The 12,295-nt window shown below is 42.3% G+C and overlaps 1 protein-coding gene across 1 annotated transcript in view; it reads right to left on the minus strand.

The window, feature by feature from the left end:
• Positions 1-4,307: 4,307 nt before the first annotated feature.
• PLPPR1 (phospholipid phosphatase related 1) overlaps positions 4,308-12,295 on the minus strand; it is a 290,512-nt gene continuing 282,524 nt past the window's right edge. Inside the window, exons 8-9 of the mRNA XM_055120712.1 lie at positions 11,394-11,525; positions 4,308-4,848 (exon numbers count right to left, since the gene is read on the minus strand). Of these exons, the coding sequence (XP_054976687.1) occupies positions 4,816-4,848; positions 11,394-11,525 (165 nt within the window). The 3' untranslated portion in view covers positions 4,308-4,815. The remainder of the gene's footprint in view (positions 4,849-11,393; positions 11,526-12,295) is intronic.

The following is a 12,295-nucleotide window of genomic DNA, read 5'->3' on the forward strand; positions in this document are numbered from 1 at the left end:
TTAACACTGTCATGACATAATGAAAAGAATGCGATAACTTAGGGCTCTCAGGCATGTGAGCCCGGAAAGGCCACTGAGTTCCGAGTGTCCTAGTGTGGTGTGCTGTGGCACAAACTCAGTCCTATTCCCCTTCTCTCTCCCACCATAGTCTGACAGTCCAAAGCCAGGAAATTGATACCTGTGCAGCCAGAACTTTTGATATATTGTTAGATCCTGTAGACTGAAATCCCCCAAAACAAGTAGAAAGATAACACTCACTTCAACAGTTGATATTTAAATGTCCTCAATGATAAAAAAAGTGTAATAAATAGTCTGTCAGCAGTTTTTGATGTCTTATCATGAAAAATAAAATAAATTGTTTTTTTTTTAGAATTTGTTTAAAATTGTTTTTATTTAAAGAAAGGTGAAAAGGAGTTTAGAGGGGAAAAAAAACTCCTGAATCATTCTGAACTTTGGCAACTTAAATTTAAGTAGTTCTATAAGATTGGAGAACTCAGCATTTTCCAATTATTCTCCCTTATCACACACCTGGGTTCCTCTGCCGGTACCTTCATGCATGAGGCCTATCCGAATGTGTGGAGAGGGACCTCCAGCATGGCTGTAGCTAGGTTCCGGTGGTCTTCGGCTGCTGGGAGCTCTGCTCGGGGTGGGGAGGGAAGCTGGAGCCCATCCTCTCCGAGGGGCCCTGGGGAAGACAGCCAGGTGTGTGGGCAAGAGATTCTCTGCATCACTCTCTTCTGAGAGCTTGCTTTTAAGTCTCTCTCTGGATGTTGGCCATTGATGGGATTACACACACCTGGGTTCCTCTGCCGGTACCTTCATGCATGAGGCCTGTCTGAATGTGTGGAGAGGGGCCTCCAGCATGGCTGTAGCTAGGTTATCCAGAGAGAGACTTAAAAGCAAGCTCTCAGAAGAGAATGATGCAGAGAATGTCTTGCCCGCACGCCTGGCTGTCTTCTCCGGGGCCCCTCGGAGAGGATGGGCTCCAGCTTCCCTCCCCACCCCGAGCAGAGCTCCCAGCAGCCGAAGACCACCTAGCTACAGCCATGCTGGAGGACCCTCTCCACACATTCAGACAGGCCTCATGCATGAAGGTACCGGCAGAGGAACCCAGGTGTGTGTAATCCCATCAACGGCCAACATCCAGAGACTTAAAAGCGAGCTCCTGGGGCTGGAGCGATAGCACAGTGGGTAGGGCGTTTGCCTTGCACGCGGCCGACCTGGGTTCGAATCCCAGCATCCCATATGCTCCCCTGAGCACCGCCAGGAGTGATTCCTGAGTGCATGAGCCAGGAGTGACCCCTGTGCATCGCCGGGTGTGACCCAAAACGCAAAAAAAAAAAAAAAAAAAAAAAAAAAAGCAAGCTCCCAGAGCGATATCATGTAGCCTGCTTTTCCCTCTGGGAGAAACTGGCAAGCTTCTGAGAGTTTCCTGCCCACATGGGACAGCCTTGCAAGTTTCTCATGGTGTATTCATATGCTAAATTCAGTAACAAGCTGGATCTCATTCCTCTGACCCTGAAAGAGCCCCCAGAGTGACATCCTTGGGAGGGCCGAGTTGAGATAGCCTTCTAAGATCTCAGGGAAAGGATGAAATGAGAGTTTCTGAGCCCGCCTGAGAAATCGATGATTAACGGGATTTTCTTGATTCGTGATTCATGATTCTCCCTTATCAGTTGAATGGGTTGTTTTCATGTGCTTGGTCCCACTGATACCAACCCCTGAACCATCTAAGTAGGTATAATGTAAGAAATTTAGAAATCTTTGAAAAAATCTGCACTTGGTTCAAAAGGCATCTTGATGTGGTAGAACTGAAAGGCAGATCTGGATTTTAATATTGGGTTGGAGCAATAGCACAGCAGGTAGGGCATTTGCCTTGCACGTAGCTGACGAAGGTTCTATTCCTTCGTCCCTCTTGGAGAGCCTGGCAAGCTACCAAGAGTATCTCACCTGCACAGCAGAGCCTGGCAGGCTACCTGTGGTTTATTCGATATGCCAAAAATAGTAACAACAAGTCTCACAACGGAGACATTACTGGTGCCCGCTCGAACAAATTGATGAGCAATGGGATGACAGTGATACAGTGATACAGGCATGTATGAAACTGGATTTTAAGATTAGAAAAACTTTGGGATGGTTACAGCTTCCTGTTCTCATTGTTTTTGAGAACATTCAGTTATGGTGGCAGTATATGATACAGAATTGGGAGTGAGTAGAGCTTTCAAAACTCTTTCCTTCCAGATCCACTTCCCCAACTTATTAGAAATAACTTAGAAGATCTGTATGAGTCATCATCATCATCATCATCATCATCATCATCATCATCATCATCTTCATCATCATCATCATCCCGTTGATCATTGAATTTATTGAGAGGTCTCAGTAATGTCTCCATTCATCCTAGCCCTGAGATTTTAGAAACCTCTCTCTACTCGTCCTTCCCAGCGATGCCGCATTGGAGGCTCTTTCAGGGTCAGGGGAATGAGACCCAGCTTGTTACTGGTTTTGGCATATGAATACACCATGGGGAGTTTTCGAGGCTCTCTCATGTGGGTAGGAAACTCTCGGTAGCTTGCCAGTTTCTCCCAGAGGGAGAAGTAGGCTATAAGATATAACAGCCGCGCATTTCCGGGAGCTTGCTTTTAAGTCTCTGGATGTGGTCCGTTGATGGGATTCCATGGTGCCGGGGGCAGTCCCTGGGTGTGACTGCCTAGCTACTGGGATATGGGAAATCTGGGCGGAGGAGGTCCAGTCCCAATCCAAGCAGGCTTAGAGGTCTCAGCCCCGGGTCCCACACACGTGGGTTCCTCTGCCGGTACCTTCATGCGTGAGGCTTGTCCGAACGTGTGGAGAAGGGCCTTGAGCATGGCTGTGGCTAGGCTCCAGAGGTCTTCGCTGCTGGGACCTCTGCTCGGGGCAGGGAGGGAAGCTGGAGCCCATCCCCTACAAGGAGCCCCAGGGAAGACAGCCAGGTGTGCGGGCAAGAGACTCTCTGTATGAGTCTCTATATGTAAATGCATTTTTAGACATGAAAAATATGGGGGACTAAGGAACTATTTTTGTTGCTGTTTGATTGTGTGTGTGTGTGTGTGTGTGTGTGTTTGTATTTGTGTATGTTTGGGGGCAAGGCGGAAGAAGGTGGTTGTTGGGCCATACATAGTGGTGTTCAGGGGCCATGCCTGGCTTCATGCTCAGAAGTGACCCCCTAGTGGTGCTCCAGGGATCACATGCAATGTGATGATCAAATTGGCATCTGCTGCATGCATGCAAGGTTACCTGTAACAGATAACTTTTGCTCTTTTGAAAAATAGTTGAGGGGCTGGAGCTATGGTACAGTGGATAGGGTGTTTGCCTTGCACGTGCCTGACCCGGGTTCAATCCCTGGCATCCTATATGGTCCCCTGAGCACTTCCAGGAGTCATTCCTGAGTGCAGAGCCAGGAGTAATCCCAGTAGGATCACTAGCAGGCTGGTGACAGGTAGCTTGCTAGGAGAATGTCTGTATCATAGTGCCCTCCTCCCCCCTCCCCCCATCCCCACTGTCTCATGTAATGACCTGCCTATCATGTCAGTTTATTATTTATCTTGGGAGGCATCAAATTGAACAAAATATTTACTGAGGCAATTTTTCAAAGACCTTTGCCTTTTGGAGAATAATTAGAATAAAAGACACGGACCACTATACATTTGTGATAACTTTTTTCTTCTCTTTAGAAAAAAAAATATGTACAAAAAAATGCTAAAAGTCAACATGAAACTGTCAAGAAAACATTCTGATAGGTACAGACAGGGGAGCTCCTTCTCTTTAAGGGGTTAACACATTAGTTATTATCATGCTAGAAAAATGAGATGCAGTTAAAATTCTAGAACAATTAAGCCACAAAGTCAAGCCATTGATTGCTTTGGGGCTCTAAGTTGTAGATGCTCTGTTACCCTTTCTGTAAAGTAATACTGTGCAAACTGTAAAATATTCATTTTCATATAAAGTCCATACAATATGATATACAAAACTGTTGAGTTGACCAGGAAGCTGGTGTTGGCTGCTGCTTTCTTTTTCTTATATTTTTTTTCCTGAAAGAAGGTGGCAGTATTATTTGCCTGCCCAAGGACATGTTTATAGAAATATCTTGCTTTTCTTAAATGGAAGAGGCCCTTATCTAAAACGGAATATTTAATTACAACACTCTTCAAATTCAGGCTTCTCTGCCAATCATTTATGCAACTAGATTATTTCATTAACAATGACATTAGTTTAGAATTTAAAAACATAACTAAATCAGAACGTGAAGTTCTTTTGGAAGTAACATACCTTTCTGCACTATGGACTTTGAGGCTTATCATTAACCAACATTGCCTTCTCTGCAACTCCAAAGTTTTAACAACTTTTGTTAAAATTCAAAAATTCCGGAGGCAGCAACTGTGGTAAGAAAAGGTTAAAGTTAATTATAATATTAATTTTATTTCTGTGTCTATAAAACTGAGAAAAGAAGCTTAGTGTACAAATATCACAAAACAACGTCAACCATTGAATAAATGTGGTTCCTCAATGCACACTTGAACAAGAAGAAAGTTTTGTTGGTTTAAAAGTCTGGCATAAATATATTAAAGCTGGCCAAAAAAGGATAAAGGAAAAGGAAAAAAATCAGGGCAAGCTACATCACTTCCTCATACAAAAAAAAAAAGTACAAAACATTAGCCTCTAAATAGATAAACATAATACTTGTCTTCACAGTTTGACATTGAGTAACTGTGTGTCTTGAAGTATCCAATTGGAGGGTGAAATTAAAAAAAAAACAGCTTGTGGCATCTCAGAGTCTCAGGTCACTTCCGTCATAGAGGCAGAATGATTCTGCAAACACAAGCAGATAACATATTATTAGCCTTTAATTGATGATCTGACCTATGCAATCTATGCTTTATAATTCCCTGACTATCTGCTGTGGCTTTTGTATTGTTTCATGAGGTGTGGGAGGATTAGCCACTCCTGAAGAGGGAACTCCAGGGCCAATCTTGGCTGAGTCCTCCTGATCTAACTGGAGATGGATTCCCCCAGGGCAACTGCCTTAACCTCTATATTATCTCCCTGCCAATTTCTTCTTTCTTGTCTTGACTTGCAAAGGCGGTTCCCTAAATTTGCACGATGTCTTCTAATTGAGTAATAGTTTCTTTCCAAGCTTAGAAGCTTCTTACTTAGGCAGTCTACTTGCTTCATTTTGCCTTTTGCTTTTCCTTGCCAATGAAGTCAAATCACTAAAGACACCACTGGAGTCTTTATAATGGAGTAAACTGCCTATATTTTCCTCAATGTGTTTTGTGAATGTGCATCTATCATCTTGATGTGGGATGAAACTTAGGTCAATAGAACTCTGGGAGGAAAATCCTGACTGATCCACCCTGTCAGAAACAGACCTGATAAGATCTTCAACAGACCCTAAGGAGGTTGGACCCCTCCCCATGAAGTTCCTCAAACCCTTGGACCTCTCCCTTAATCTGATTAAAATGTGATCCAGCCCCGAGAAGACTCCAGAACTTCCGGATCAAGAGAACCTGAGAAGAGCCTATAGAAGACACCATGAACAAAGGAAGGGCACACATATTGTGCCTGAGCCCACGTGGCCAAGCACATGTGGTGCCCGAGCACATGTGGTGTCCGAGCACATGTGTCCCCCATCTCCCCTCTTGAGATGTGTACTTTCATGCTTTCATGTCTAATGCTGGGATGTGTCTAGGAGTTCTCTCTGCCCTTGGAGAAGCCTGTGTTCTCCCTTGAGTATTTCTCCCCACCCAAAAAACCCCTCCAATTAAAAGGTATTTTACTTCACTGCTTGTCTACTCCTGAAATTCCTTTCTATGAGTGAGACAAGAACTCAGTAATCCTGGGTCCTGGGTGGCAGCGGCAGATCGGGAAAAAGTGACCGTCTTTCCCTTTCCCACTTCACATAAATCACCCATGGGGCTGACCGACATCAATCTCACTTTCTAATCCATTTGTGTTTACTTTTGAGCACAGTGATCCAATTTCATTCTCTTGCATGTGATTAACCAGCTTTCTCAGCACCACTTATCAAGGAAGCTGGTTATTTTATGTTCTTGGCTCGTTTGCCATAAATTAACTTTTTATATATCTGGAGGTTTATTTTTGGACTCCCAATTCCATTCTAGAAGCTGGAGAGTCTGCTCTTATGGTTTTATTTCAGAAATACTGTTTTGTTTGCGAGTTTTCTAGTTGTATTTAAAGTCATGAAATGCGTTAAACTTCCCCTCCAACCGCAAGATTACTTTGGCTATTGGTGGGGGTTGGGTGGGGTTGTGGTTCCATACAAATTTTAATTGTACTTGTTCTATGTTCTTGGAGAGTACCACTGAAACTTTGTTAAGGGGCTGGATCGCTGATACAAAAGGTAGGGCGTTTGCTTGCATGTGGCTGACCTGTGTTCGATATCTGACATCCCATATGGTCCCCGGAAACGTCAAGAGTAATTTCTGAGAGCAGAACCAGGAGTAACTCCTGAGAATCATCTGAGTGTGACCCAAAAAACCCAAACCAAAAATCTTTGTTAAGGTTTTCATTGAATCTGTATAATGTTGTGGGCATAATGGTCATTTTAACAGTTAATTTTTCTAATCCAGTGGTTCCCAAATTTATTTCTGAAAACAAAAATCCTGGAAAAAGACTGAAAATAACTTTTAAGTAACAAACAGAAAGTATCCCTAATTACATCTGCGATTACTTCTGTCTACTTGGATTGTTTCAGTCCTGTGTATGCTGAGCCACCACTAACAAGAGGGGCCGAATCACGTTTTGGGAAGCACTAGATTGGATTAAAATCTAATTCACAAACAGGACTTTTTTTTCCTTGGTGTCTTCTATTTCTTTTAAGGGTTTGTATTTTTGCCAGGCCTGAGCTGTAATAAAATATTTAAAACTATGGGTACATGCAGGCATCTTTGGTACTTGAGAAAACAAATGAAATTTGCTTGAGCTAACAAAGTTTCCCAGAGTCAAGTTAAACTGGTCAGGTTGAACTTGTTGAATTAAATTTGTCATATTCAAACAAGCTTGTGGCCATGCCAGGACTCAGGATTATCCGTGCCTGGCAACCTGGATGGTAAACATAACTTTCAGAGTTGAATTATAAATGTCATAAGTGAATAGTATTTTCAGGTTTTTTTTATCTGTGCAAAGTAATGTTTGAGTGTCTTTAGTCATAATGTGAAAAATAACTTTCCTTTTGTTTTTATTATTATAATATGCTTTTGTTTTTGGGAAAAGAGTCAATCCTTGGGGCATTTATATTTGCATAATATTCCATTAAAGAGTACAGTAAGGACAATGTAGTAGGTACAAATAAATTCATTGTCATAATTAAACAAGAAAATGTGGGCAGATTTCTTTAACTATCCAAGTTATTTTTTCTATTTATAATAAAAATTATGGAATATTACTAATTTATATCAAAAAGGCTATTTAAATTCCTTTAGTAATATATCTATATATATTTATATTTGGGGGGGCATACATAATGTTCAGAGCTTATTCCTGGCTCTGCACTAAGAGGTTACTCTTTTTTTGTTTTGTTTTGTTTTGTTTTTTGGGTCACATCTGGTGATACACAGGGGTTACTCCTGACTCATGCACTCAGGAATTACTCCTGGTGGTACTTTGGGGACTATATAGGGTACTGGGACTGGAACCTGGATCTGTCACGTGCAAGACAAATGCCCTACCCGCTGTGCTATCGTTCCAGTCCCTAAGAGATCACTCTTAGCAGTGTTCAGTGGACTATGCGTAGTACCAGGGATCAAAAACTCTGGTTGGCAGCATACAGAGCAATCACCCTAGCTGCTCTATTCCTTCCTTCCTTCCTTCCTTCCTTCCTTCCTTCCTTCCTTCCTTCCTTCCTTCCTTCCTTCCTTCCTTCCTTCCTTCCTTCCTTCCTTCCTTCCTTCCTTCCTTCCTTCCTTCCTCCCTCCCTCCCTCCCTCCCTCCCTCCCTCCCTCCCTCCCTCCCTTCCTTCCTTCCTCCCTTCCTTCCTCCCTTCCTTCCTCTCTCCCTCCCTTCCTTCCTCCCACCCTTCCTTCCTTCCTCCCACACTTCTTCTCCTCTCTCCCTTCCTCCCTTCTCTTTCCTCTTTCTTCCTTTCCCCAAGGATGCTGAATCAGAATCTCTTGGAGAAAGTTCCCAGCACTCAACCTAATGTACTCTTTCCCTCCCTCTCTTCCTTCCTTCCTCCCTCCCTCCTGCCTTTTCTTCCTTCCTTCCTTCCTTCTCCCAAGACTGTCTAATCAGAATTAGTATGAAGTAGGTCATGTCTTAATTTTGACTATGTGACCCTAGGCATGTTATTCAAACTCCTTGGGTTTTCCTTAAATCATGAAATAGAAATAACTATTTATTTACTAACAAGTCAATAGAAAGTACTCATTATAATAACTTTCAGAATTATTGTGGTGGATTAAATACAATTATTTATGACAAATGCCATTTCCCCCTCATTTGATGAATAAAAATAGTGTATATCCTCCTAAATAAATTTCAGGTGAAAAAATTTGACATCAAAAGTGAATTTAGGGCTGGAGTGATAGCATAGCGGGTAGGGCGTTTGCCTTGCACGCGGCTGACCCGGGTTCGAATCCCAGCATCCCATATGGTCCCCTGAGCACCACCAGGAGTAATTCCTGAGTGCAGAGCCAGGAGTAACCCCTGTGCATTGCCAGGTGTGACCCAAACCCCCCCCCCAAAAAAAAAGTGAATTTAAGTGGTTATATGGATCTTTGACAATGGTATGAAAGATATAACTTGGAAATAGCACTTTCTTTTTAGCTTCCTATAGCTTCATTTTAATTATCACTGTCATCCCATTGTTTATCGATTTGCTCAAGCGGGCACCAGTAACATCTCCATTGTGAGACTTCTTGTTACTGTTTTTGGCATATAGAATATGCCACGGGTAGCTTGCCAGGCTCTGCTGTGTGGGCGGGATACTCTTGGTAGCTTTCCAGGCTCTTTGAGAGGGACAGAGGAATTGAACCTGGGTCAGCCTCATGCAAGGCAGACACCCTACCCGCTGTGCTATCACTCCAGTCCTAACAAATATGATATGCACTTTAATGTACTATTAACAAGAGACCAGAATCTATTCCTAAATTTTCTCTATAATTCTTTTTGTTTCAAAGTTCAAAGATGGGGAGCTAAATGGACAGTACAAGTGGGTAAGGTATTTGCCTTAGACAAAGACAAATGGTTCCACCCCCATTTCCAGCATACGGTCTCCTGAGCACTGCCAGGAATAGCACCTAAGCCCCTGCAAGTATGGTTTAAACAAACTGGATCTATCAAAATTAACAGAAAACAATGACAACAACAACAACAAAAAAAGCCATCCAAAATTCAACGACTTCAGTCTTCGATCATTTTCAGCTTTTAAATGAGACAAAAATGAATATTTTATTCATTAAATTTTGAGAAATAAGGACAATTCTGGGCCCCGAGAAATAACGCAGGGGCTTAGAGTTGGGTCACGCAAGCATCTGATCACAGGTTCAAAACCCTAGTGTTCTACATGCACTGAGTGTGACCCTGACCTCTCTGCTGTTGTGATCCCTGGTGCCACATTTGGTTTAAGCTGCACCAAGGTAGGTATGTCTCACTACCACCCCAAGGAGTCCAGTCCCAGGCAAGCACCACAACTAAGAAAGAAGTATCAGCTTTTCAACCAGGACAAGTGTCCCCTAGAGAGCACCGTGTGAGCACTACGTGTGAGTCCAGAGAGCACCACAGCCATGCTAACTTGTGTGCTTGCACTGAGAGCATGAGCTGCAGTGAACACAGCCTCGACAGGAATGCAGCCCTCAGAAACCCCTTGTGAGCAGCACGTAGGCCTGGTAACCTGCTAAGCAACCTCTGACAAGCAACACAGCTGGACTTTTTTGAAGCCACTAGTCATCACAGCCATATCAATAAACATCAGCAACAATGAAGGGATGGGGAGGGGGGAAGAATAAAAATATCAAGAATTGGACCAGATAGAGAGTGCAGTTTTGCAAGATGGCTGTCCGGGTTTGATCTCCGGCACTTCATTGCTTTGCATAGATTTCTACTTCGTACAGTTTCATATGGAAACCATGGTCCTATTTTTGGTTTTTGCTTGTGACTAAAGTGCCCAGGTTTGGGTTCTGGTTTGTATGACAGAAGAGGAAAGTCTGTGGGAAGGCCCCAGACATAGGGAAATGTCTGAGCAGTGCTGGACAGAAGCAGGTGGGAGGGACTGTTCTTAAACCATCTGTGGTGGTCAGAGCAAAGTGAACAGACATGTTTGTAGAATTCAACAAATATTGTAATTTTCTTTTTGTAATTTACCCTTGATTTTTTTCCTCTGCCCCTCTCAGAGAGCCCAGCAAGCTACTGAGAGTATCTCGCTGGCACAGCAGAGCATGGCAAGATACTCATGGAGTATTCAATATGCCAAAAAAAGTAACAATAAGTCTCAAAATGGAGATGTTACTGGTGCCCGCTGGAGCAAATTGATTAGCAATGGGATGACAGTGACAGTAACCCTTGATTTTATTGCTTCACTTGGAAAATCATGAACCACTCTTACCTCATTGGGTACAGAATGTCATTAACAGGGGAAAAAAAACTATATAGAGTCAATGTCACCATTTTATTATAAGGTCGTATTATTTAGTTAGTCGGTCATTCCATTTCCATCAGAAAATGGAAGAAAAATAGCCAAGAATTAGTTTTTAAGCATGTTATTTCTAATTAAATCAAGCTAAAATTTTCACCTTAATACAAATTAAAAGAAAAGCAACCGACAAAACAAAACAAAACAAAACAAAACTGTGTATTGGGTTTAATATAGAGCTCTAGATATTTTTCCCCCAAGTGAAATCAGTTTTATCATTTGTTTTAAGACTCACTAGTAAAATCATGAAGACTTCATTAAATGTGTCATTTTTTGTTACAAAGGAGTTAATTTCATAGACATATCTGTTAATAATCTTGAATAGGAAAATATTTTATATTATATTAGATGGGAAGTACATGATAATTCCCACAGGTGGTTTTGCTTTTCGCTTACATTATCTACAAAAATGTTAGAAAATGCCAAATATCAGCAAGATTTCAGGATTAGAAGACTGTAATTAAAGCTAGACATAACTAAGTACTTCCTGAGGATTCAGTATTGCCAACCCCCAAAACGAATGCAGGGCTCATTTAGGGAAGCTGTAGAGTTTTTTGGAAACTTTACAGTGAATGTATCAGATTCTTATCAGTTCTGGATTGATTCAGGGGTGTTCTGCTTCCAGCAAAGAAATAAATCAGTTGACTTCCCAAGGTAAGAGGCCTTGAGTCCGGTGGACTGACTTGGTAAAAGCCAATAACTATACCTGTGCACTTAAGGTTTCCAGGGGGCTTTCTATCCTCGGGAAAGCCATTAAGGGCACTCCACGGGGATCCTCAGGTTTGGGTTTGGAAGGAGATCCTTGTGTTCCTTGGAAGTTATGAACCACACACATTCCCTGTAGGATTAGGGGAAAGAAAAAGAACAGGGTTATATTGAAGCCACCAATGCTTAGCCACCTATGGAGGGACAGGCCTTTCTCCTAAACTACCGAAGACTCAGTGATTTATTTTTCTCCTTAAGTCAGTGGGTATGAACTGTGGTAAAACCTGGGGTAAGGGGCTGAAGCAATAGCACAGAAGGTAGGGCGTTTGCCTTCAACGAGTCCCATGTGGTCCCCTGAGCACCACCAGGGGTAATTCCTGAGTTCAGAGCCAGGAGTAACCCCTGTGCATTGCCAGGTGTGACCTAAAAAGCAAAAAGCAAAACAAAATGAAAACAAACCTGGGGTAAGATTCAGGGTTTCTGCTGAGCACCAGCCAACTACTGAGGAAATTTTCATCTGTTTATTGGATCAGCTAATGGCCAGTGATAATCAAGCCCACACTGTTCAGACTACACATTTACGGCAGGTAAGAAAACTATGTCTTAGGGACTAGCAACGATAAGAGAACATAAATATGAAACACCTCATAATAACAGTTAACATTCATAAAGGGCCATTCTATGTCTGGCACTGCCTGAAAGTTTCACCTTTTTTCATTTTACCCACTTGAAACTCTTACAAGGGAGAAATTATTAGCATCTCCAGTTTGGTTAAAAAGTCCTAGAGAAGTTAGATAACATCCCCAAGGTCACTCAGAGATTTGAACCTTAAATCACATGAATATTGTATATTTTTTTCTCAACAAATGTCACACATAGAGCGAATATTCAATCCAAAGTATA

Source organism: Sorex araneus, chromosome 1 (assembly GCF_027595985.1).
Source record: "Sorex araneus isolate mSorAra2 chromosome 1, mSorAra2.pri, whole genome shotgun sequence".
NCBI lineage: Eukaryota > Metazoa > Chordata > Mammalia > Eulipotyphla > Soricidae > Sorex > Sorex araneus.